This window comes from Cydia fagiglandana, chromosome 14, assembly GCF_963556715.1.
Source record: "Cydia fagiglandana chromosome 14, ilCydFagi1.1, whole genome shotgun sequence".
Taxonomy (NCBI): Eukaryota; Metazoa; Arthropoda; class Insecta; order Lepidoptera; family Tortricidae; genus Cydia; species Cydia fagiglandana.
In genome coordinates, this window is record NC_085945.1 from 12,721,448 (window position 1) to 12,748,993 (window position 27,546).

At 35.1% G+C, this 27,546-nt stretch overlaps 2 protein-coding genes across 5 annotated transcripts in view; one reads left to right on the top strand and one right to left on the bottom strand.

Moving 5' to 3' along the window:
• Positions 1 to 445: 445 nt before the first annotated feature.
• Positions 446 to 5,459, bottom strand: LOC134670760 (uncharacterized). 2 transcript variants are annotated; one of them, XM_063528576.1, is made up of 9 exons: positions 5,303 to 5,454; positions 4,776 to 4,879; positions 4,570 to 4,693; positions 3,882 to 4,489; positions 3,751 to 3,782; positions 3,443 to 3,519; positions 3,250 to 3,338; positions 2,302 to 2,425; positions 446 to 696 (listed from the first exon to the last, which is right to left on the bottom strand). In XM_063528576.1, exons 4-9 carry the CDS (start codon positions 3,943 to 3,945, stop codon positions 549 to 551), a joined length of 534 nt encoding a protein of 177 aa, XP_063384646.1. In that variant the 5' UTR covers positions 3,946 to 4,489; positions 4,570 to 4,693; positions 4,776 to 4,879; positions 5,303 to 5,454; the 3' UTR covers positions 446 to 548. The 2 variants fall into 2 exon arrangements, with proteins under 2 accessions (XP_063384646.1, XP_063384645.1); XM_063528575.1 differs by lacking the exons at positions 446 to 696; positions 2,302 to 2,425; positions 3,250 to 3,338; positions 3,443 to 3,519; positions 3,751 to 3,782 and adding exons at positions 4,965 to 5,062; positions 5,162 to 5,184 and having other exon boundaries at positions 3,942 to 4,489; positions 5,303 to 5,459.
• Positions 5,460 to 6,160: 701 nt separating this feature from the next.
• LOC134670789 (uncharacterized) overlaps positions 6,161 to 27,546 on the top strand; it is a 77,257-nt gene continuing 55,871 nt past the window's right edge. For 2 of the 3 annotated variants that reach the window (XR_010099130.1, XM_063528608.1), the window contains exons 1-3: positions 6,162 to 6,646; positions 7,533 to 7,724; positions 9,279 to 9,317. Coding sequence is in view for 2 of the 3 variants with exons in the window: in XM_063528608.1 (XP_063384678.1) it covers positions 7,613 to 7,724; positions 9,279 to 9,317 (151 nt within the window). In the remaining variant the exon portion in view is untranslated. Of the gene's footprint in view, positions 6,647 to 7,532; positions 7,725 to 9,278; positions 9,318 to 27,546 lie in introns of all 3 variants that reach the window. The other variant, XM_063528609.1, reaches the window with a different exon arrangement.

The window sequence follows — 27,546 nt, forward strand, 5'->3', positions numbered from 1 at the left end:
AGTATAGGCAGCACAACAACGCCAAGATTAGAAAAACACCAAAAGTCATGATAATATACTCTGTTAAGCTAATTTCTATCATATTATATGACCTGTTGCTGAAGCTCCAACTGAAAATAACAAAAACAAATGAACACGTTTGATTGGATTTGTTTATAGTAAACAATAAATCAATACAAGGTAATTAAGAGATTATACTTACACTCACCATAAGAATATGAGTGATTGAGGAGTTTGGCAACTGTTTGTAACCGTGCTTAATAAATTCAGTATTAGAAATATACAAATTTCTCTCTTGTTTATAATTATTAAGTACAAAAGTCATGAATGGACGTAGAAATATATTTGACGTAATAGTAAATGTCAAACTCAAAACAAGAATGAATGAATAGGGAATGAAGTTCAGCTGTCAGATTTCGGGTTGCCATAAATTAAAAACGTTCCGTTTCCTTAAAACATTTTCATCACACAAAACAGTTTTTTTAAATTACTTATACAATCGTAAAGTAGTTCCAATCATAATAGGAAATCGCAAAACAATATTCATTTTAAACACAGAATATACCGGCGTCTTCTACAACAACATTGCAACTCTGTGCCACTTGTTCTGTGGGGACCTTGGCGGGTTTTATTATTTGAGACTTTTTTCCCGTCTTCTTCGCAAGCACTTTGATACTTTTCTTCAGCTGATAATCTCTATAAAAAGAAGTAAAATAAGTTTACCATACAACTCTAACATCTTACGCGTACTCTTACAACGTGTGTTTGGTACGTTTGGTAGCAAAACCTTAAAGTGTCGTAAGGCCGAGCAGGGCCCAGTTTTATAAAGTTACAAGTTACAAGTTTACAGGCGTTTACTGGCAACACTTGCTCCGTTTTTTACAATTTGCGTTTTATAAAAGTACTGTGTTACAATTTTACAGGTTACAGGTACAAGTGCCTGTAGCTCAACCATAGACGAAAATACGGGAGTTTTATAGTTTTAAACTCATAATCGAACAGGCGTTTTATAAAAAAATTGTAAATTACAAGTGTAGATTGGTACACTTGTAACAAAAACTTACATACGTCTTGAGTCCTGTAAAAGCACAACAGCAGTTACTTGTAGACTCGTTTTCTGAGAGATTTTAAACTTTACTCTTTATTGTTAAGCACCAACGCCAACGATTGTGCCAGGGCATGCATACTTTTCCATGCACTGACCTTATCAGTTTTTGTTAATGTATCTGAAATATATAGTAAATAGGAAATAAAGTGACAATATGTTTGATATTGATTTTATTGACGATTCGTTTTATTTTATCTACTAGGAAATGGAAAGGGATTATTGCCGATATTTGTCGTTGATTTATTAGCATTCGTCTCTTTATATAAGTATAGTGCATTCACATTATGGTAAAGTGTACTATTCATAATTTTCGATACACACCGTATTTATCTTTGAGCCGGCCGCTACCGAAACGATACATTTTAATGTAAGAATGTGAAAGAGTACCTACTTATTTACATGTTATTTACTTATTACGTAAATATTTCATTAAATCTAACTTAATCTGAATCTGAAAACGGCCCAAAAAGTATATCCTTGGAATGGAACGCCGCTCTCAACCACTCGATTTTTCCTTCATTTCTGGCCATTTTTCCAGTAATTAATATTTTACAGCAAACAAAAACACATAATTTAGTAGAGAACCGAGTATCTATGACACACGTTTTTTGTAAAATAGTGATGTCCTTCACACCTGTAGATTTCACATGTAATCGAGATTGACCGTGGTTCTTTACAACTGTAATTATTTATGTGTATTTATAAAACACCTGTAGCCGTTCACAGTGCATTACAGGTGCCTGTAGCCTGTACTCCTGTAACCTGTAACTTGTAACTTTATAAAACTGGGCCCTGGACATTCTTGATTATGTTTGTCTTAAGTAAAATTCTTTCGTTTTCTAAAAAAAATGCAACGAAATGCAACTTTCTTATAAACATGATTTAATAATAATAAAACATTTTACAAAGAAGAAAGAGGTTTATGCTTCCACATGGTGGAGGTGCAGGTCCATATCACAAAAAATGCAAGACTGCGTAAATTAATTGTACTTAGTAAACTGGGTGTAAAAATAATGTAATTAAAGACTTCTTTTTAAATATCCAAACATAAAATATTCACTTTTATAATGTTAGTAGGATTGGATTACCTTTCGAGCAGCCTGCCACCAAACACACTTAGTAATTAGATACTAAACATTCTGTATGATTAAGAAATTTTTAACGCAAAGCGGTAAAATAATAAAAAAACTTACGTGTAATTAATTCTGCAACAATAAATGCACGCAATCAAAGTGCAGACGCTGGCACACGCAATGAAAAGAAAGGCGGCAACTACGACGCCTTTAAATAGTCTATCAGCCTCCGCTCGAATTTTAGCTGGAAACAAAACATTATCCAAATATTTATTTTATATCCGAATCAATTATGTACGAGGGGTAACATTTAAAAAAATCTAGACTTGATTCGATATAAATATAATATAAAAAAAAACATTATTCGATTTTTTAAGTTTTACTATTGTGGCTAGCAAGCTTTTCGGCAAAGGAAAGCATCGTAAGGAAACCTGCATATGTCTGCGAAAAGATTCAAAAGGTATATGTGAAGTCCCCAATCCGTTAGACTTTAGCCAAAGCCCTCTCGCGCATGAGAGAAGGCCTGTGAGTAGCAGTGGGCGCATACAGGCTGAATTATTAATTATAGTTTTAGCTCATATATCTAATCCAACCAGTAAACCTTTAAAAAACAAGGGAATGCTAAAGAAACATTTGCCTATCATTAAATAGCTCACTAGATCGACTATAATTTTTGAATTTCTTTTTTTAAATAATAACGACACTTCGAAATACATATATATATTATTATAAGTATGTATTTAATTACTAATGCCAGTTATACTTTTCTAGAGGGAGAATTTTGAAGTCAAGTATGTACATAGCTCATTAACTAAATTAATCAATAGTTTATATATGAAATGTGAAATTTTGAGAGCAGGAAAGGTTTGTTTGATAATTTAAGTCAAAAAGAAAAAATATATACATGGATAAACAGGTACAACAACGTGCAACTGAGAGCTTATGTAACGTACTTGCCATACCATCTTCCTCAGTGGACATATCATCTGTAAAAATTTAAAATTTTATCTATTTTCACACTGTTACTAAATATTATTGGCGTATTTTTCCTTGAAGATTTCTTCTCACCTTCCGTATTATATTTCTCCTTTAATGACAGGATTAACAATTGTACGTTTACTGTACATTCCTGGGTCGTTTTATTAAAACTAGTTGGGCTGAAAGAAATAAATTATAAAAAAGTCAGTTTTAGATTTTATCACAAAACACACTTCGTAACATTACAGTATGAATGTTATCACAAATAGTTCTACATACGTACATATTTCGATCACAACCGCATTTCTCCTTGCAATCTGTGTCTATTGATGGGCAGTCACCGACATCATTACAATTCGTCTAAAAACAGAAATAACAATAAAATACTTACATATATATATGTTCACTTCAGACACTATTGATATCAGATTTATAAGATTTAATTGAATCTAAATTTATTGATAAATAAACAGCTTCACTAGATGGCACTTTCAAAGCACCAGATTTTGATATTTCGACTATCTCAATAAATACAATATTATTTATTTTATATTACTGTATTGGAATTTACAATTCTTTATTACTACGTACATTATTACTTTCAGCCGTTGACAATTCAGCAGCTGCAATTAAACAAATGTTTTTTTAATACTTCTAATAGGTATATAAAAAGTGGTAAATCATATTTTAAGACTAATAGTAGCGGAGTTTATGCCACTTACATGTTAAAGCACACCAACCACTAATAAGAAATGCACAAAAAAATATTTGACCACGACGACACATTATAAACACGCGGCGTACAAATACTACAACAATAATGCTTCTTAATATACCTTAGACGCTAAACTATACGTTCACACATTAATGTGTTGATACTTAAGTATTTAATAACAATACGAGTACACTTTGACACAAAACAGGCAAACTAAAATAAGAGATAGGTAGTTTAAAATCACGCAGTAGGTATGAGACATTTGCGAAATGTTTAGTTGGGTCGCCGAACGAGAGCAAGGGAACTAAAATAGACTGGCCTCGCATCATGACGCTGATTGTTTGAACTGTGTAATTTGAATGTATAATTTAATAATTGCAACAATTTTAAACATTTTAATTTTATTGTTGTTATAATACGAAATATAAATAGCTTTATAAAGACAACTGGGTCTAAACAACGGAGACTCGGACTTCTTCAGGCATAGTTTTACATCTGTCTGTTTTTCTACTTTCTTTATTTTCTTTCCTTCCAACTTGTTGGTTGTTTTTGTTAGTTTGTTGCACTTGTATCTCTTTTTCTATTGCTTTCAAGCTTTTCCTCAATCGATGATTCCTGACAGCAAAATTAGACAGTCAACTTATATATTTCCAAGACAAAATATAAATGTATAAACAATTTTCATTCACACTTACGAATATTGCACCCAATAGCAATAAAAGCATCCTAAAAATAAACACACGCTTGCAAATCCCGCAAAAATTATGCCCGCATTAATCACTCGTTGAAAAATAATATCATTGCTCTTGCGGGTTTTCTCTGAAAGCAATTATGAGATAGGTAAGTGTATGATCTTACTAAACCAAAGAAGTTCATGTAAAATGCAGTCAATTTTGTTTACCTGCAACAACGGCTCCTAATCTATTACTTAAAACTTTAAATGACAGTAACAATCCAATTAAGTTCAATTCGCAAGTTCCAGTGGTACTGTTAAAGCGATAAGGACTGAAACAAGGCAAATAAAAGAAAATATTAGACATATATTTGCTATCTTTTCAGCGTGAACTTAAAAAAAAAACTTATTACTTACATGGATTTGTTGGTATCACATTTTTCTTCGAAGGGTATTGTTTCAGTGTCATCACTGTAATAACACTCTATTTCATCGCACCACCAGTGCACAGAAGGCTGAAAATAACGATAAATAAAAGCCTAAGCAGTCCGTATTTAATTAACCCTCCACCATACCACATTTCAAATGCAACTACTTATGACGTTAACGTTTACCTTATCGGTTACCCCTTCCGTCACTGTATAGAAGAAGAAAAAACAATAGTCAGTAAATAAGTTTATATCGTATGCATAAACTGAAGATGATAGGGGATAGATACTTTTACTTCAGAATAAATGTAAATTTGAAAATCTTACCTATAACATAGGTCCAAAAACTTATACATATAAGTTTCCACATCGTCGGATTTACAAATACATAAATATGAAGTAAAAATGCAATAGGTATTTTGTTTTTATTAACACGACTGACTCTTGAATCAGTAGGTCACACAATAACTTGAGAGTTAACATTACATTATGAACAAGAACTACGGATACGCATGTCATCTGATGATCAACATAAATTGAACCAATTTAAGAATCAGTTTGGATTAGGTATACCTACTTTACCTCTCGCGTCGAATGATGATTCCTATGACAGTTCCTAAAAGTCACTTCTGATTGAACTTAATTTGTAGAATGCCGGATATGACTTGGCGCTAAAGTTCTTAAATATCAAAAATCTAGATTTCGATGAAAAAATTTGATTAATTTTGATTTTTTCGATGATAAAAATAAATGACAAAACGTAATAAAGGTAAAACGGAACGTCGTACTGACTTGTGTAATTTTTTAGCTGGCAACAACAGAATATTCATAAAAAAAGTATATTCAAAAACTTTTTTAGAATAAATAAAAATTGATTATGTATTATTTTATATTATGGAAAAAAATATTGTAAGTATCTAGTCTAGTAATATATTTATGTAGATATAGAGGCTTGCTACACGGTCGCCGACAAGCCTTCTAACCGTCTGACCTTGGTCTGTCCTTGGTCAGTTTTGGTCAAATTTTGTTGGTAACAACTGTCTACACGGTCCGGGACCGGCCAAGGCCACACGGTCTGGGGGCTTGTCGGCGACCGTGTAGCAAGCCTTATAAACTTAAACCACCTCACAGCATTTCACTGTGACAATCTTATTTCTCTTTCTATTGCACGTGAACAGGTGAGTTAGCAGCTGTACTTGGAATGGAGGTAGGGATAGTCTGTCGTGGCAGCATGGCAACGTAGGTAGACCGTTTCACTAACTCAAGTCAAAAAACCAGTTTATTTACCGACTATATCCGTGAAGTGTCGCTTCGCAAGCGTACACAATACGCAGAGCTTTTTCGAAACATTTAATTTATTGCCGTCCGTGTGTCCTTATCAGAAATTATTTTTAAAGCGTTTATATTTAAAGTTGTATTAAAAGTATTGTAACTTTAATTCAAACTAGTGTCTTTTATAAATTTAAAACTAGTGATAGGTGTGTCGCAGCGTGAATTTTGAATCGTGAGTTTAATTTGTGTGCACTCACGTGAAAATACAGGTGTTTTGTTGCATGTGCAGTTCAAACGTGTAAAAAAGAGATGTTGATAGATTGCGGAACACATCTTCAGTTCGATTGCATACATCAGTGAACTTCGTGTGACGAATTCTTTGCGGACTTTATCGAAAACGTGAGTAAAAGTAACAATCAAATAACTGTATTTTATAGCGTATAAAGCCGTTCTTAATGAGAGAGCATTAGCGGATTTTTGTATAGTGAATTCTTGTGAGATGTTAATTGGAATTTGTTGTCTCATTAAGTTTTCCAATAGGATATTTTGACACCAAATGGATTGTTTTGTTTAGGATTGCGTCAGTGATATTGTAGATGTTTAGATTTCGGCATTCCTGTGAATTATATTAACCGGTCTGGTCTAGCCTCTATTTAGAGACTTTATTCAATCGTACTTTTATGTTGTTGTGTTATTTATTTTGAAATTATAATTTAAAACCACTGTATAGGATAATGATACGGTATGTGCCAAAGTCGAAAACAAAAGCCAGCACTGCAAATATTTTGTTTTTATTTATTTTCCTTAAGTAGTAGGGTTCCCTAATAGGGTTGTTAGGTTAGATGCTTGCTGCAACATTCCTGCTATCAAATTTAAAAGCCAAAATTTGATCTGAGACCCTTTTTTGACAACCATATAAAACTTCGCCCACATCGAGAATATTTACAGTGAGGATATACTTACTTATTATTTCATTTTTAATCAGATTAAACAGTATAATAAAAATTTATTGTAACCAACCAAAAAAATGTCTTAAAGAAATTAGTTTGCCTGGATTACTCTGACACAAATATAAAACACGATCCTCCTCCGGTAGGCTTCATAGAATAAACAGGGACACAAACACAAACTCAGATAGAACCAGTATAGGGCCTTGAAAACTGTTCTATAATCTTGCATGGAATATTCGTTACATTGAAATATTTGGTTAATCAATTGAATTAATTATATTCTGTCAAGTTTTGTGCTGTGTAAATGATGCTTTAAATTGTCCTTTTGCTCGCAGATGTCCGCGAACCCTAATCTGCACCAGATCGTGAGCAACAATTCCTGATGTTCTGGTGTGAGATCGGCTGAGATGCAGCCATGGCGAGCGGCAAGGCTATGTATTCTATAGCCGTTGTTGTGTTCGGCTTCATATGTTTTGTGGTCGGTGCCATAGCGGTGGGCCTACCAACATGGGGCTATTATTACAGTTGTAAGTATAATCATTAACACGGTCATTACCACATCAAATTTTCTGGGGCTTTCCGACTATTGGACCTTTCAATTGATCACTCTAAAAAACATGCTATACATTCTCCTCCTTTTTATCAAAGATTAAAAAAATATTGTATATTAAAAAAAATATATAAAGCAAATATTATTTTTTAAACTAATAATGCTTAATAAAAAATTAAGCATTATTAGTTTAAAAATGTATGGAATTTTTGGACATAATTCAGAGTAAAAGTACCATATTATAAATTAAAGACTTTAAAGATTGTCTAGGAAAAATCTGGAGTGTATAGTGTTTTTAGAATGGTATATGGCAATGGTACAAAAAAGGTGAAGTAATATCCTAATTTGATAAAAGGTGTTCTGTGACTAGAGGTGTTGTTACCAATAAGTACCTATAATGCTTTCACATACCTATTAACTTTAAATGGATGTTGGAAATGAGAGTGTTAAGAATTATTAATATATGGATTAGGTAATCAATCTTATTAATGTAAGGGAAATACAACCTTAGTGATATGTTCAAGGCATAATTATTTCAATCTGAATGTTTCATAAGATCTGTATAAATTCAAATGTGAAGGTTTTAAGTTGTGTATTCCTGTGAAGCATTATCACTAAGGTCTTTACTCCCTGAGAGAAAAGATTTTTTTTTTAGATTAGTGTAACTAATTTGTATGTATTTAGCTAATTATTCACAGCTGAATAATTTTATTTTGCATTTTTAGTGAAATATTATAACTTTAGTTATTATTCTACTAGGTATTTACCCTAGCACACTTTACAGTACAGATACACTAGGTATTTAAAAATACATATGATTGGTTACATTAAATCTTTTAAAATTGGTCATTATCATGAATTTTTATTGAGTCAACACTTTAATCGGTTCTTAATTAATTCAATCAAATTCTTGCATACCTACTTACTTGCATATATGAATATTTAATAGGTAGATTCATAGATTTACACCTTAGCTTCCTTTCCTTGTTTTTTTTACCAATGGTGCATACCTAGAATTGTGTGCATTATTATAATGTATATATAGATATAGTCCTCCTCATCGTTTTCGATGACGGCGACCCCAGATAAACATCATGGACGCTGTCTAGCGTGAGCCCTTATGTGACTGGCCAGGCCGAACTTGGTCTTAAACACTCTATTGCACGTGTGACAATACAGTTGGCCAGCTTCGTTGAGCGTGTACACGTAGGAGGGCCCAGGTCTCTCTTTCCGCAATTGGCGTTTGGTGTCTAAGCTTTTGAGACGGTTATCCTCAAACATTTTGACACCGACATTTTGATATTATAATGTATATTTGCATTAAAACTGCATTTAGGAAACAAAACAAAAGCTGTGGGAAGGGAAGTTATATTAGTCCAATCCAATACGCACGCACTATTGTTGACTATAATTATTACAGACTCCATCAACAGCAACATAGATGATTCTGATAATGACCAAACACTTGTAAATATGTACATTTTAACTGTTACTATTAGCCGCACAACTAGATCGACACTAATTCTTTCAGATGATTCTGGCATAGATATCGCATTGCAGTGGCACTCTTGTAAGTACACCCCCCCTTTCATAGAAGCATGATATCTACCTACGTCAAACTTGCCACAATGTTGGTCTGGTCAAACACAGATGTCACTACTAGATCTATAGTTCGTTTTTTTGCATTAGAAAGAACTTGGAAGAAGGTAAGCTATTACATGTCTTTTAATTAAAAAACGCTTTTTAAAAATCAGTAAATATTACTTATTAAAGCAGAAGAATATAAATGATCGTATTAGATTCATAATTGTTACATATTTGCCGTAACTTATTTTTAAAATGTGTTTTTCAATTAAAAGACACATCAAGATTGTTTACCTTATTTCTAATGCTAAAAAAACGAACTATAGATCTAGAGCAGCGGTAGACAACCAGCGGCCCGCCAACCTCTCGCATGCGGCCCGCGAACCTGCCTGGCTATTTTGTATGTAATACTGAAGAACGACAATGTTTGCTAAAGTCACAAATATTACCAAAGTGCGGCCCGCGTCATCTTACTTAACTTTTATGTGGCCCTAGGCTGCTAAAAGGTTGCCGACCGCTGATCTAGAGAGAAGTAAACGATCTGCGAAATCACCGGACTATGTACGCTGCAAAAGAGACCACGGCCAATATTCACGAATGTTTGACTAAAAATACTAAAATGTTGACGCTCGACAGAGAGCAAGGTGGTGGGTGCACAGCTTAAATAAGTTTATTTCACATTCGACGAGAATCTGCCGAGAATTTCATTTTTAGTGTAGATAAAGATTTCGATCTTCTAGAATCTAGGAAGGTGTCTCACCTTTCTATAATAGCTATCATCATCTAAAAACAACTAATCGTTTCCTACATAATGTTAATAATGGTATTTTATCTTTAATTCATAATTCTCGTAAGATTCTCGCATTATGCATGAAGAATATTCCGCGCATGAAGAATATTTTTAAGGCGCGCATAAACAGTTTGATATTTTTTTGACATTATAATTTGTCCGTTTTGTTGAATCTCTTGTGACCCTTGTATATTACATGTACATGTGATTTACTATATTTACCTAAGAATTGATCAAAAAATAATAGCTCACTCGTATAAAGGTCGCTTTAAAAATTTAAGTAAACTTGTTGATAATAATTAAATAATAACTTAACCGGCACGTATTAGTATGGAGGTCCAAGGGGGAGGCCTATGTTCAGCAGTGGACGTCTTATGGCTGAGATGATGATGATGATGACCTTACTCATAGGTATAAAGGCGGTTCTAAGTTCTAAACATGTAAACTTGACATCATCGTAGGTGTTTTCAGCGTGCATGCACATAATGCAACATGTCATGTTAGCTAACGATCGTCATTATATTCGATTGTTTACCGTGACTTGTCATTAAACGTAAAGCAGAGTCCACCTTGACACGCCTTGGTACGTTTATTATAGCACGACTGTTTTATTACATAGGCAGGTTTACCTGTAAACCTGCCTATTCAAATAATAGTATTTGGCAATAGTAGATTGTTAACCAAGGGTTGAAAGGCACCCATTTCTGTCGAGGTATTTTGGCGCTCGAACGCAGTGAGAGCGCCAATAGTCCGAGACAGAAATGGTGCCTTTCACCCGAGTTAAACACTCTACTTTTCATATCGAATGCGAGGAAACCAAACAAGACAAGGCAATTTCACAAAATCAGTAATGGAAGTACCTAATAGACCTACGGCCAGGATTTATTTTCCTTAGGACTTACTTGCAATCGGAGACTTTACATGTGTGAAGATTAATAACCCCTAGCGAAAATCATTTAGATTGCAATATTTACGAAAACACACATTTTTTAACAAACTGCAGTAATTTTAAAATGATTTGTTCATTATAGTAAATATAGTATGAAAATGAGCGGGATTGCCTCTTACTTTTTAATTTTATACTTTTTCGTTCTAAAAGCCGCAACAGACTACCGGACCGCACCGCAACCTTGGTGCGCCGCACCACGTAATAACATAATAAACGTATTTTAAATGTTAAATAACAATTTAATTAATAATAAGTAATTTTTATCTTGTATATTATTTTATTTTCATGAATATAGTGCTAAATAACTTTAAAAATCAATTTAATATCGTACAAACGATTGACTGTGGCTGTATAAGATTCTGCCTTTGCTCATTTACGCCAGTGTAAGGTTTAAAAAATATTTATGGTGTATTCCTTTTGGTTCCCGCCTTATTAAATCGAGTAAATAGAATTCAACGAAAGAAATCAAGAATAATTTGTTTTTAACAATTCACTTACATCATTTTTTATAAAAAAAGGATCAACGTGGGATTAGTAAAATTAAACAATTACCAATTGTTCCAGGCGAGGAAATAAAGACACTATTTTTCCATTTTGTTTCCTCCCACTTGTTCGTGGGACGGGGACGCAGAGGAGTACACCACTTTTCTGCACTAGAGCATAAACGTATCACTTTCTGCGCACCTTTTAGAACAACAACGACCCACTTTCAGAGCATGAGATATGAAAACATGTTTTTTGATTTTATCCGGTGAACGGCGATGTAACATTCAATATTAGCAGGATCAATATCACGGCCATGTTACAAGTAAAGGCCTAATTTCTTTGGACACATCTTTTATAAAGTACATCAATATCATCAATGTGTTTTGGTGGTAGTAGTCAGGGACAGAGGTCCCTGGTAGAGACCAGACACCAAAAACGTAATCAAAGTGTGGAAGTTATTCGTCATAGTATCTAAAAAGAAATCGGGGAGACAAAAACTCTCTTATATACGGAACCAAACCACCATACCGAAGACAAAAAAATCATATGGATGTAAAAAAATATGAAACAAAAAAAAGATCATTAGATAGGTAGGAAGGGGTGTAAACCAAGCTATTTGATACTCGAGGCAGACGTTCTTTTCATCGTAAATTTACGATTGAATAATTTTGTTAAAGGGTGCTAGAAGCCTTATAAGACGAACTGTTATGTGAAACCGCCCATCTGATACCGTACACAAACAACATTGTTAAACTTTGGCGTGTTGAATGCCAAATGTTCTTTTTAAACAGTTGAAGCATCTAGGTTGGTACTTAAGTTATTTTATAATAGGGAGGTATGGGCAAAATAAAATTGTTAGAGTCAGATCGAGAAGTCTGCAGGAATTTTGATAGCCCACGCAGTGCAAGTGTCATTTTAAACGTCAAACTTCTATGAAATTATGACGTGTAAATATCACTTACACTGCGTGGGCTATCAAAATCGCTGCAGCATTTTCTTGGTCCTTGGTAAGTCTAACGTGGGTCGACGGAATCTTAAGACTGGGTTTACAAGGTGAGATATATCCCAGGTTACATTTACACACAGTATTTTTTGAGCAAGTATAATATATTTTTCTATAAACTTAATTAGAAAGCAAAGACATATGTATTTATATCAGGTAGAGGGTTATATTGTGTAAGATGTAAACGTTTACTCAAACCTCGATAACTTCGTGAAATCTCAGATTTGCACTAGTCTCTAACTGATCCTTGCGATCATTCGGTCAGTGATATTTCCTGAACCATACCATACAAATCATACTATACGATACCACAGAATAAATAATAGTACCAGGTACAGAAGACTCACTCTCTAACAACACGCGTCTGTTACTATCAGGCCAGATATGGCCGCTAGGCGGCGACATCGCCACGCGCGGCTTATGGCTAGCCACCAAAATTGGTGTGGAACGGTTGTCTTACTTTTAGCTACCTGTAGCAAAGCGACGAAATCGCGGAGTGAGCCACGCCTGACGATACGTCTAATGGCTCCTCTACCCGTTGGGCCAACGCCGGTCACTCCAAGGGACGCATTTATGCGTTAGAGGGAGCAAGTGATATTGCTATCTCATTCTACCGCATGGCTGCGTCCCTTGGAGTCTGGCATTGGCCCATCGTGTAGAGGAGCCATAATAATGGTGCTTTACACCTCCAGCTGTGAGGCGAAGTGAAATACAAATTGCCGTACTATCGGAGATAAAATAGTCATTATTTTTATCGCATGACCGGTACTGAAGCGCCTTTCTATTTCAATGTAACACGAAAATTACATTACCATCTCAATTTCGCTAAGGCGGACATTTTAAAGACGATTATCACTATCACCTTAAGCCCACCCACCCACCCACAATCATCTTAAGCCACAGAATAAATAATAGTATTACGATCAGCACAGATATGGCCGCTAGGTGGCGACAGCGGCACACGCGGCTTATTTCCCCAAAATTGGGGTGGAGCGGATGTACTTTTAGCTACCTACCTGTAGCAAAGCGACGAAATCGCGGAGTGAGCCACGCCTAAGAGGCGGTTAAGAATTGAAAACCTACTTCGTTATTTTTATGTTAAATGCACTCTTTACCTCTCTTACAATGCATATTCTGCATACTTAACCTTTTTCACTGTTGAAAAAAAGATTATTTTTAGGAAGAAATGCATTAAGTATATACCGATACACGGATACAGTATGGAGTTAAGTCCTTATTAAATAGTGCTTTTTCGTGTTAGAGGCGGGCTTTGAGGAGCGTGGGTGAAATTACTTCGCCACCTTCAAGTGTGTAAAAACCGGTCAAATTATGGCAAAGAAGTAACTTTATACTTAATGACGCTACTTTCCCGAATGAAGGTTGAGGGAGGCGATGGCTGAGATACGCGTCATACTCGTGAACGGGTGCTGTTTGTGGAGACTGGTCTGTTAAGCTAACACGAGCTATTATACTTAGTAACTTTTATTAATTAATTACAGTGAGACGCCTCATTCTGTTCTCGTATGTTTCTTTTCTTTTAATGAATGTATTAATTATACAGGATATTGACTCTTGGAGACCTTATACATCTCTAAGGATAACTTGATAAACTATATAATCTTATAGTTCTGACACCTAGAGACATTTACACCTCTAAATATTATAGATTTTTTTTTTGTGTGTGTTTTTTTATCTGTATTTTGTATGTAATTCGACATTAAGAGACCATATACATCTCTTAGTAATTGTAATACGTTAGATTGAATTGTTAGATTTATTTTATAAAATTGTTGATGTTATTATTTTTGCTTTTATGTAAATTCAATGTTGACGTGTAAAAGTGCCCTTGTGGCCTATTTGCTGAATAAATGTTGATGTTTGATGTTTGACCGATGGTAGAAAAAGGCGAACCATTTTACATTTAGTTAGCATAAGTTACTGGTAAAATCTGCGTAAATCGATTTCTCATTATTATTTCAATAAGATATTCGTATTATACCTAATTTATTTCTACTGTCTTAAATATCTACTTAGAACTAGACCAAGATAACTCTGCAGCTGCACATGGCATTTTCCAACGTGTGGCAATGTCATAATTAATGTAAAAGTCCTATAAAAATATGGCTTTTAAAATGAAAGTTTCCATAGTTCGTTATTTTTTTATATTTTTATCATATTTCCTATTATAATCAAGTGGCTGCACACTCATTTTATTAAGTAATACATAAGTATTAAACTTAAACCCAAACCCACAATCTTTTAGGATAGCTTGGAATTTCGCACTAATGGTCTTTTGGTCAGACTTGAATGCAAGTAAGAAAAAATACTTGTAATGTAGTATTTTTTACATAACATCAACATCATCTACGCAAACACTTCGCAGTCGCACTCACTACATTCGCAACGGATATCACTTTCCAGCCACGTTTTCTCCCCATCGCACACCGTATGAATGAATTAATTTAAAACCACTGAGAAACGTCTCTGTACATTGTATTTAAATAAAAAGTGACCTGCACTGATGTTAGTGCCCCCGGGCGGAAAGTAGGACAAATCGCGACAGCGTTGTCTAAGTTGGTATTTAGCTTTTTACTTGGGTCTAGTAATATTTTTCGAGGATAACACACATTTTAACATAATCGATTAGAATCATTACTACCCAACTAACATTAGGTGCTAAATTTAAGGGTTAGAAGAGATTTATATAAGCGCCTATTTACTTTTTAGGTGTGGTTAGTGCTCTAAAAATAGGAGTTATAGCCGGCTATAACCCCGTTTTAACCCCGGATTGGGCACAAATTTTATCACCATAAGATTTATAACAGTGCTACAATAGGGTTAGCGGATAAAAAAAGAGACATAAGAGCGGTATAGTGGAGCTACAATAGTGTTAATTAATTCTTTAGGAGCTAGATGGGTTGCATATAGGTGACTACAAACTGTTGTAGTAGAAGAGCGCTAAAGTAGTGTTGTAATAGCGTTGATTAAGTACTTAGGATTTAAAAGGGTGCCAAATAAGCGAATACTAACTATTTGAGTAGTAGTGTAGGGCCATATAGATGATTCTTTCAGCTTTAGATGGTATATTAGCATTTAAAGTCAATATTTGTAACACTCAAGAAGGTAATTGCACATTTTTTCCTTAGCCCTATCTGCTTTGGTTGCAGATGTTTCCATTTTGTATTATTATTCGTAAGCTTGCTCTGTGACAGCTTGAAGTGAAATGTAATGGCGGATAATTAAAAGCAAATAATGATTTTAGTTCACTGATGCAAGAGTTATCTGCGGATTTATGATGGCGAAATTAATTACACTGTCAAAAACTATATGTATTACTAACAAAATTTTAATGGGCCTCTGATCCTTTGCATATCTATCTGTATATAATATTTTGTTATTTGTGGTCCACCGTATTTAATTTTGCGAAAAATTTCTCAATATACGTGAAGTCCGGTTTTAAATATAACAATACTAACATTGGGTCAATATTGAGTAAAAGTATCGATTTTGATGAAGTATTTACGTTCTAATTAATAGTTTTTGTTTTGCTTATTGATTCATCGGTCATCTTAACATGGCGCTATAGGCTTAGGTTCTAAGTAAGACTCTAATAACAGTATAAGATGTACTAAGGTATTGAATAACGCTCGTCTGCGACTACATGATCGATAATGGTGACTCATAACTTCTCTTTTCGACTGTAAGTGATACAAGAGAGTTAAGTAGCGATTATGATACACGGAGCTATAAAAGACTTTTTATCGCCTGTTTAGAACCTTAAGTGAAAATTGCTGCTGCTTATTACTCATTTAGATATTAAGGTGGTAGAATTCACTTTGAGCTATAACACTAGCGTCTTAAGATGCATTGTAGCGGCCAAAACGGCTACTGTGGATCTTAAAGCTATACATGGACCTCTTAAAGACCTTGATGTCACCAGAGCCTGTAAGCTTAGAATATGTAGCTATTCTACAGCCGTTCTATGTCTTTAGGTGCTAAAATAAGTGCTAAGTGTCGCTTAATTGTTTGTTGGGTACTGGACTGGACTCCGTTTTTTTTTAATTTATAGGCAACAAACAATTTAATAAGTATTAAATACTCACAATGTGCATTTGAAGTAACAGAAATTGTCAATATCAATTGGACAAAATGTGTGTTGGACTTAATCCATGTTGGACGAAATACGTGTTGGACGAAATGCGAATTGAAATATCATTTGGACGTACAGCTAACAAATCTATGGAACAATATTGCCGCCTGGCATTAATCAATAATCTAGTTTAACATTGGGCAAATTTATCAAAGCAATTATTATTTCTGGAGGATCTACATAATCAAAAGCTTGTATAAAGCTTCCAAACAAATATAATTTTTATAATTGACCTTTAGGGGTAGGTACATATATGTACTTTTCGCAACCAACAACTCACTTTGACATGACACGATTGTAATAATGAAGCCGATCGATATGTCTCCATCATCCAACCAGTTTGATTGCATTGTCATCGAAGCTATTTCTATTCATTAAATAATTTTACGGTTTAGACTCACAGGTTTTAGAAACAAGTGAGTCTAAACCGTAAAATTATTTTATATTAGTAAGGTAAACGACGTACTAGTGCTCAACATGCTAATGCCCAATAGATGACACCTTGCTGTCACCTCTATTGGCAATGACTTAAGTTTCAAGATGACATGTACTGGGACCGCGTCGAGCACCAGTACGTTTACCTTATGTCTCACAACAGTTTAATTTAAATTCGATTATTTCTATTAATTTCAGACACCGGGAACTAGACGTTTGCTTGTAAGATTTGACCTACAATCTCGTGAAAATTGCATAAAATAAAAAGTGACTATTAACTTATACTCCACTGAAGTGCCCTCGCGTCGTAACTAGGGCAAACCGCGCGATACATACGGTGTACTGTTACTTACCTTTCTAGACCCTAAGACAAGTCGAAACGAAACCAGAGTAGAGTGATGACTATAAAGTAGTGCATCTTTTAGCAAAGGTACACGCTACACACCAGGCCGCGCGCAAAAAACAAGGGACGATTCGCACTAAATGGCCGGAAAAAAAAAAGAGCAAACCCGGGGCAAAAGTAGAATAATCATTTATTTTAAAAGGATCGAAATCTAGTTACTTTTGTTTAGTACCTATCCTTATTAATAAACCCGGGCGTCTAGTCATCGTCATCTCATTGGTGGATGTCAATGTCAGCTGTCAGAGGCTGGCCAGCGAAAGATAATGTAGCGAAACAATTGCTCTCAAAATGATATAACTTTTTACGGGGCTAGCACTCCGTCCAAAACGTGTTGGTATTAGTAGCGAAGTACAATTGCTTCAGTCGAAACTTATAGCAGAAAGTTTTTTAAATATTCTGAGATGGTTTACCTACTCTACATAAGTATGCTGTGACGAGAGAACATTAACGCAATCGCGAAACTGATGTTTTATTTGAATCACGTTTTATGGGCTATTGTTTAAAGATTCAATTAAAATACGAATTACATCCATAATTGTAAAAATGGTACCCTGCCGTGTTTCTAACCCCTCGTTAACGAAGGAGATACCTTTGTATTTAAGTTATAACTATTCCCATGGAAGTTTATTTTATGTTCATGTTCTTCCGCATTAGAAAGCATCGTCCATAGATGCAATGTTATAATGAAATATGAAAAATTGCATTTACTCTTATATAGGTATAGTACATAAAGATAAAGCCGAAAGTACAGTTCACTCAAGACAGCCCAATGCGAAGCTTTGCGAATAACGGTCAAATTTCTTGGTATAAGATTAAAGGCCATACAAACAGAAAAACAAAAAATGACTCTTGAGCGTAATTTCTAGTTATGAATTAGATTCCCAAAAACCAGTCCCGACGTAGTTTTTCAGGTGTAAAAATTGTGGCCATCTGTAGCACAAATCACAACTTGGAGAACTAAAAAGACTGAGACCACTAAATTTGCAATATGACCGTCTGTTGCTACCTTTGTTTACATATTAGTCTCTAGTTGTAACTAACAGCCATGGACAAACAGTCTAAACGTTTCTTACTTACTTACTAACTACTTACTTAAATCTGTGTATTCATTAATAAATAAGTTATTTGTATGTTTTTCATTTAGAAATAACGTAAATATCCATGAACTATTGCGTTTAATTGTCTCGAAGTACAAGATACCCGACCACGACTGTGATAAACCAACACAATTTGCATGAAAATCACGAATCTAATTAACATTCTTCAAATTGTACCATCAACCGTGTATTTAATTGAGCAACTAAACATTATCTAGTTATAAAACATGTCTGCAATTACCTATTCTAATTATAAGCATTAAAAAAACCATACCCAAGCGAAATGTGCTCAAGTCGTTTAGTGTCGAGAGACCTTATAAGCGCCTTGATCTAAGGTCGTTTTTTGCTTGAGTTTCTTAGTGTCATCTTTGTGCTAATGTTAGTCACATTAATAAAGACGTAAGTGCCTTGGCTTTAAGGTCGTTTTTTTAATGCATTGTCTCCATTATCCGAAGCACGATGCATTTTTAACATGGCACGCCCGCCGTCCCGCCAAACGGGTTATTGACCTTAGACCTTTGTCACAGAACTTGTAGCTTATGGCTTCGACTGGCTCTTTTACCGGCTGCTGATGAAGAGAGTAATGTTTTCCGTATGTATCATATGTATGTCAGTTAATATGAATTATTTCTATGGCTTTTAACGTACAGTCAGCAGCAGAAGTAGATAAGCGGACAAGGTGGTCAAAATGATACACCGAGAATCGAAATACGATTTTCGTTATCTGCCTAACTATCAATCTTGTACATTCGATCGAGCGATAGTGACAGAGATAACGAAATTTCGATTTAATGTAGACCCTCTGTACCTAAATTGTGCTCATAACTATACCAGCTCAGAATACCTTCGCCGCTTAGTAACTTTTGCTGCTTTTGTATCAGCAAATGAACATACGTTAGATTCATTGCAATAGGATTAACATAAAATTAAACTCCAAGAGTTGAGTTTTCAAAATTTGTCCTAACTTTAACACATTCGTAACTTAAAAATGTAGGATTACAAATTTAACTCATAGAATACAATAGAGCATCGTCTTTCAAAAGGCGGTCAAAGAAATCAATACCTATTTATTTTCAAATCTCTTTACTGCATCACTGCCTGATACGGCATAATGACGTTTAAACGCTTTCCAATAAGCCTTCCGTGTAAGAAAGGTATCATTATATTTTATTAGTTGAAAGAGCACTATAAGATATCAAACATGTATTAGTACATTACTACAGAGGCCGGGACAAAAGGGGTTGCCGGCCGAAGACATATAGACGGCCGAGCGAAGCGAGGCCGGATAGGTCTGAGCGCGGGCAACCCCATTTCCCGCTGAGGTATGGAGGATGTATAGTGCTTTTCTCAAACATGCAATGAAATAAATAAAATAAAAAATCCACGAAACCCAAGTTTTATTTATAGAAAAAACTAAAAGTAAACTACACCCAAAATATAACTAAACACGTACCTATATCTTTATCACGCGTATGTTTTACACGAGTCGTGTATTTTTACTACCCGTATATTTTCATGTATCTTTGATTTTTTCGCCTTGTATCCGTCTGACTGTCGTTTTCGTCACATAAGTTTACATAGTCTTTCATGTTGATATCATGTTTCACATACATCGTTGCTTTATGCATGGAGAAAATAAGTATAATTTCCACAGTGTTCACGATTTTGTAGTTACTTTCATTTCTTTAACATATGCCACAAAACTGTTTGTAATAAACTGTAAGCCATTTTTCTTAGATTCTAAAATAATAAAATTGCCATAAGCAACCATATAGATACTTCGTCTTTGACTTGGCGGCAGAGGCAGCAAGTTATTTAAAATCAATTCTGGTTACGCTGCCAATTCCAACTCCTACGATTACAATTAAAATTAATTTCATTATTTTGTCGGGACTCATATTAAAGTAAAAAAATCAACAACGCACCATAAATCCAATAAAACAGAAATACAGAATGAAAATTTTTCAACTTTGCCTCCATAACAATTTAAAAAAATAACTACGCGTGTTTGAGTAGACCTTTTTACCGCTAACGTTTAGATGAAATATTTTAAATGTATTTATTTGTGTAGTTAAATTTATAATTTAAAATTACAGAATTTGGTTAATAATGTATTATTTATTAAGTTCATGTTGATTTTATACAAATAAAACTGCAAATTGTAGCAAACATTGTTTTTTGTTTTTTTTTTTTATAGGCGTAGTGGCAGAGTGTCATTACGAACCATAAAGCAAATACTGCCTCTAGTTTTTTTTAATGGCTGAATGCCACGATGCTGTGTCACAAATATCTGTGAAATGGAAATTAAAAAAGAGGACTTTGCCGGCCTAGGCCTGCAAGATTTGTATGAAATTCCATTAAATACCTCTTGTCCTAGCCGAACCTGAAACGTCATACTTCGCAGCCTATTATTAGGAACATAACATCAATATTTCATTGCATGTTTGAGAAAAATATCTTAAAGTCTTACGTCCTTTTATCATTATGCAATCTTGATTCTAAATACTGTTCATTAATACGCCTACTAATAAAAACCGGTTCTGTACGTCATTTGGAATGTTTTGATTAGGTACTGGTATTTCGCTAGATATTTAAGAGTAAGTACGTGCCAACAACAACAACTCGCGTATTAACAGTTGTTAAACATTATTATTGGTAAAAAAATCAAGTCAGTCAGAGACCTTTAAAACTAAAGACAGTCAATTTGTTTAGACTTTTAGAGTATAAGTCAGGGGACTACAAAGTCCAAATTTTTTGTCTCGCAGGCCTCCGCTTTCTTTTTGCGCCCCGGATTTTATGAAACTGCAGGCCTCTTTACACAATTAGTAGTTTGTAGATCCCTACTCTACCTCTAGGTAGTCCCGGATTCAATTAAAAGCTGATTTTTAAAACTCCTTTGTTATTAGATCTGTAAGCCGATCTATGTCCTTTCTAAAGTGGTGTATATTAGAATTAAGAAAGAACAAACTAACTTTTACGGCCGTAGATGTTTTAGTTGTAGGTATAAAAGTTAATACTGAATTTCGTACTCCAGTACTATAAACATTTCATTTCATTAACACAACTTGCAATATCCTCTCGCCACAATACAAAAAGATAGCTCATTAATTCAGGGCTAACGTACCATCTTCAACGCTTAAACTGATCAAACGTATACCTTATTGCCACGTATTAAAGTCTACCAATGGTTAGTACGAGCAAATATTTTGCGTGGGAGCCACACGGATCGGGTCCTAAACACACGAGCAAAGGTACAATGCACTGAGGAACCAAAAAAACTCAAGATTCATACAGCGACAGTGAAACGTGCTTTGAGTTTCGTACATTTGCGTTTTAGGTGCAATAAAAATGGCAAACTACGCTTGAAACGACAGTTTTTTAGGGTTCCGTACCCAAAAAGTAAAAACGGGACCCTATTACTAAGATTCCGCTGTCCGTCCGTTTGTCCGTCTGTCTGTCCATCCGCCTTTCTGTCACCAGGCTTTATTTCATGAACCGTGATAGCTAGGCAGTTGAAGTTTTAACAGATGGTGTATTTCTGTTACCGCTATAACAAGAAATACTAAAACAGAATAAATATTTAAGTGGGGCTCCCATCTCCCATACAACAAACGAGATTTTTTGCCGTTTTTTGCATAATAGTACGGAACCCTTCCAGCGTGAGTCCGACTCGCACCTGGCCGGTTTTTATTTACTAGTATATCACAGCTTAAATTGAATCGTGATTTTTTTACTGTTTAATCACATCTCGAGATTTTACAAGACTGACTGAACTATACTTGTGTTTATCAATTTGTTCACAATAAGATCCGTCTTTACCAATTAAGGGCACACGGGGCCCGTGCCCAGGGCCCCATCCTCAGGGGGGCCCCGAAGGACAGAGAGTAACAGTATATTTGATTATCCATAATAATTATACCGCATAACTGCTACAGTAAAGCTGGTAAATCTGAATCCGAACGGTACCAAATAAAATATATGGCTTGCCGAAGAACCCTAAAACCAGATGGAACTGCTTATCTCGCTCATCTGACCCTTCGTACCAAATCCACCTGGTTATGTTATCTGGGATCCAAATTTTTCTCTCACAGTTCTATAATAGAGTAACTGTTGTTGATGTTTGCCAACGCGTATCGAGCCATCAATGGACAACATGACAATGCCATTTTTTGTGAGTGACATCAGGGACGAGTTAATAATGAAGACAATGCTTCACGCGAATCACGCGTCGAACCATGATCCTCTATGACAGTTCCTCCAAGTCGCCTTTGGATAGGCTTAAAAATTTTACTTCTGAATTTTTATTATTTAACTTTTTTTGTAAAAACATGCAATGAGTGATATGCGAGAGACGAATTTCGTTTCCATACCATACAATTCGGATTCATTGGCATTGCGAATTAGCCGTCGAATAGAGCTTTGACCTCCGCTTAAATTTACGCTTATTGAATCTGTAAGTAAGGGTGATATTTCACCTGTCCAATTTCTTTGTCCAATGTGTATTTGCGTCTCACATTTTACTTAGTGAGAGAGTGAGGCGCAATACACATTAAACCAAAAAATTGGTCAGGACATATGCATGGCACTTGTAATGGCAAGGTATGGCAATATCATCATTGTAATTTCTTGTGTAATAAATAACTAAATAAAAAAATGACATTTTTTTATTAAAACATGACGTTTATATTATTAATTCTGTTCAAATGGATGTAATTGGACGGACTTTAGATCTCTCAGGAAATTTACAATTCTTATTATTCACTAGTCTTTACTGCCAGCCATTGACCTTAGATGCCTCGCAATATGAAGGTCCAGCTTTTTTCTTTATGCCTTTTTGTTCCGCAGTTAGATGGCGTCTTCATTGTTCGCGACATTGATGCCAAATGAACTGTCAAGTCTGACAATTTGTTACGTTTTGTTGAGCACGGTGACATTATGCACTTTTGATTACAGCTGCAGAGGTACTGTTGTTGATTTATCACAATTTTCACTTAGTCTTTCTATAGTTCCGTACACGAAGGAAATAAAAGATGGTTCAGTACCCGACGAAGACAGATTTTTATTACGGAATACTTCAGTCGTTGGGTTAACAAAAGAAGGGCTTGTTTCTTATTAATACTAGTAGTTTAGCTAACAAACTGAAAACATTGACGATAAAAAATAAGATAAGAAAAAATACATTTTGTTTCATTGAAAAATATCCAAAATGTATGACAATCATAAAAACGCTTAAATAATGTTAACGTACAAACATGGCATAGATCAGTCTTAGACAATATAAAATACTTACTTAATTTCTAGCCGTTACTATCTTTTGCCACCCACTTCGCATGCAGGAAGTACTTTTTTCAAGTTGAGGGCTGATATCAACGGGGGTGCTTAAAAAACCGTCGATTACATGTTTATAAAAACACCTGTGATATGGCAAACCTTAGTTTGCCGCCCTAGATCAACAAGAAAAGCGAAAGAACCGGTTTGTTTAAAAACATTAAATATTAATCGTCTAATACATATATTACTCGAGAAATCTAACATCTTTAGGGGCTACAGTTTACACACGACTTAGAACACTCCTACCTTACTCACTGGAGGCTTAAGCAGCTTGACGGTGTATGTACTAACTACTAAGTCAGTTACAGGACCTTGAAACTGTACTAATTAAATTGTGGTGTAGCTAATCAAATCTTTATCAACAGTACCAGCACTAGATGACACTTTTGTTTTTTAGCTTCCTTGTTTTGTAGCTTTCTTGACATAACATTTTAACACAACAGACGTAAGATGCAACGCCTGTCGTCATTCGAAGCTTGCATGCATCTCTCATCATACCTATTATTTGGGAGACAGAAAAAGTTATAAAAAGACCTAAGATACATCGCCCCGTTAAGCCCCTATACAGCAAATTTCATCGAAATTAACGATTTCCGAGCCGTTTCCGAGATCCCCGAAATATATACCTATACAAGAATTGCTCCATTAAAGGTATAAGATTATAAATCCATAGAAAAACATTCTTCCCCCTTAAGTTTAGGTAATAATGTACTCCAGAGTGCATTACACCGGGGTGTAACTAGGCTATCGGTTTACCAGGGCTCCTTGAAATCGTAAAAATTTATCGCGGAACTTAACGACTTATTGTTCCTACGCTCGCAACCTACTGTTATGATACATTAACTGAAGCCCTAAGCTGTAAACTGTACGGTTAATACCGTACAGTTTAGTTTAAAATATTATTAAAAAGGTGTCGTTTTTAACAAAAACTGGGCTTATGTATTTTCGGTTGTCTTGTCTGTAATAATGGCGCAAAGCTACAAAGATTCTATAAGCGACTACGCCCGATTATCATCACCGACAATTTTATTACTTATAGGTTGATTCAGGAAAGGCGCGGATTTTATATGCGAATTTCGACAACTCGGAACAAATCTCTTACGAATTGACATACAAGGAGCTGTGATGGTACCTATAACACCTACGTATACTCGTATCTTTAATCTAAAATCGTTACCTATTTATCTTTATTTCAACCTTCAATTACTATTTTGCAACCTTTTACTACGTTATATTTTACCTTAGATACAAGTTAAAATTTACGCCGTTTTGCTTTTTTTTTTTCACTACAATATTTTTTTTTTATAAAATACCCCATCTATTGTTTTCTTGCGCAATGAGTTTCAATTTCGTTGAATTTTATTTGTAACGGACACCGTTAGTAAAGTTAAGCTAGCGGAACCAGCAGTATTGTTTAAATCGCAACCGACCAAGCTGCGCCAATAAATTAGATCCCTGAAGCCACACAGTTAGTTCAGAGTCTGAGGTCTAACTATACCGGTAAACATAGAGTGAATAGTACCGTCATCCACCAAGTTAGCTGATCATTCGTGAGCCTTAATACAGGGAGATAAGGTCTATCCATGATCAGTTAAAATTATTAGTATTGTGTTCTAACAGTCATGAAGTGTCATTCCATTGACTACCAAGCACGAGCGACAAGGCTCAGGTGAATAGCAGAGAAGTGCGCTCTTCGATTTGGTAATAGTGGACAACTTCGATTCTTGTATCGTCCTATGTCTCATTAGCTATTGTACAAGTAGATATAATATATGTGTTTCTTAGGTCCCTTATTAAATCAGATTGAAGGAAATTGAAACTAGAGAAAGTATTATATTTGATTTGAACTCAAAGGGTTTGGTAACTGGTTGACGAAGCCCCACTTCGCGGGGCTTCATTTTCCGCTCTAAGGAGAGTTTATCCAAAACGTTTTTTACGAATAAGTATTATGGCAAATCACAAGTATGAAGTTTGTAAGAGAAACACTTTTTTTTATCTACATTTTTAAAAGAAGCCTTTATCAATGAGACATGTCGGCTCCGTTAGGCCTCTACATTACAGAGTTTCAATTACAAATCATTCAGATGTTACTCGATATCAAAAAAACTATACACGAATTTCGCATAACATACATTTTCGAACAAATAATAGTAGGAATAATAAATGTAATGTGACAGTTGTGACACACCATCTCTATAGTTCGTTTTTTTTAGCATTAGAAAGAACTCCACAGAAGCAAGCGTACAGTTTTTATCAGGCTCTTTAATTGTTAATAATTATTGAATTATCTAATGTAGCACGGTCAATACATATAATTTACTTCAAATTATTACCGCTAAAAGTGCCGGATTTGGAACCACAAGCTTACTTCTGCGAAGTTCTGTCTAATGCTAAAAAAAAAGAACTATAAGTACACGTTACATGGTTGGGTCGAGAACTTACAGCCCAGCGCTCGCGCATCATAATACGGCCAGGTCGGATCTAATACGACTTATCTGACAGATTGATCGTTGTGTACGGTACTAAACAAAGAACGAATCATACCTTTAGTTTGTAGGACGACTCGTCTTATTGTAAATTTCATAGTTAGGGTTCCGTACCTAGAGGGTAAAAATGGGACCCTATTACTAAGACTCCACTGTCCGTCTGTCTGTCACCAGGCTGTATCTCATGAACCGTGGTAGCTAGACAGTTGAAATCTTCACAGATGATGTATTTCTGTTGCCGCTATAACAATCTATACCAGTGTGGAACTCTCGGTGGGCGAGTCCGACTCGCACTTGCCCAGTTTTTTTTGTATACAGCGTTTCGATGGCACGAATCGTATTGCTATCAAAGGTAACTATCAAACTGCTTTAGAAACTTCCAGTATTCTATATAGTTTTAGTTGATCAAGTATTTGTATTACGAAACATAAGGTCGAAGGTTTCGTTGTAGTTACAGGGTCAAATAATATTTACGTAGGTGTAGGATGTACTCCAAGTGTCGTCAGTGACATAATCCTAATGTTCACAAAGGTTTTTATGGGCTCACAATAGTTTTCACAAAAAAGTGTGTATGTGATACAAACGTAGATTGTGCACACGTTAGTTTACAATTTATCATAGGTTAGGCTTCCAACTTTTGTAAAAACGTGTGGTCTTGTTTTCGACTTATCGACGGAGGTTATTAGGTACTTGAAAATATCAATGACTAAAGGTTACTTGAAAATATCCGTATTAATAACCGAGCTTTGGCATTTATTATGTAATGACTAAGGGTCGGTTTGCACCGAACTGTTTGTATCGTTAAAGAGTTCGCAAAATTTTTATGTATACCTATGGAAAGTTTCATGGATAGGGTAGAATGGCACTCTCTTGTGTCAGAGGCCACGATCCTCTTTGGGTCACTGAGCCAGTGATGTATGTATGTATGGAAAGTTTCATAGTAAAGTGCCGGGGCGCGCAGGCTGACGTTAATCAGTCTGTCAAATGTGGTTGGTGCAACTGGCCCTAAACCGTGTGACGAAATAGCCTGCCAAATAACTAACTATAAAAATGCATAATGCGGTCATAATTGTCGGTCATCATGA

What these genes read in the sequence shown, in the direction of transcription:
- LOC134670760 (XM_063528575.1), bottom strand. Translation starts at nt 5,345, where the DNA reads ATGTGGAAACTTATATGTATAAGTTTTTGGACCTATGTTATAG. An exon ending in TTTTTGGACCTATGTTATAG is followed by an intron (nt 5,185 to 5,302) that starts GTAAGATTTTCA and finishes TCTTCTATACAG; the next exon opens with TGACGGAAGGGGTAACCGAT. An exon ending in TGTGATACCAACAAATCCAT is followed by an intron (nt 4,880 to 4,964) that starts GTAAGTAATAAG and finishes GCCTTGTTTCAG; the next exon opens with TCCTTATCGCTTTAACAGTA.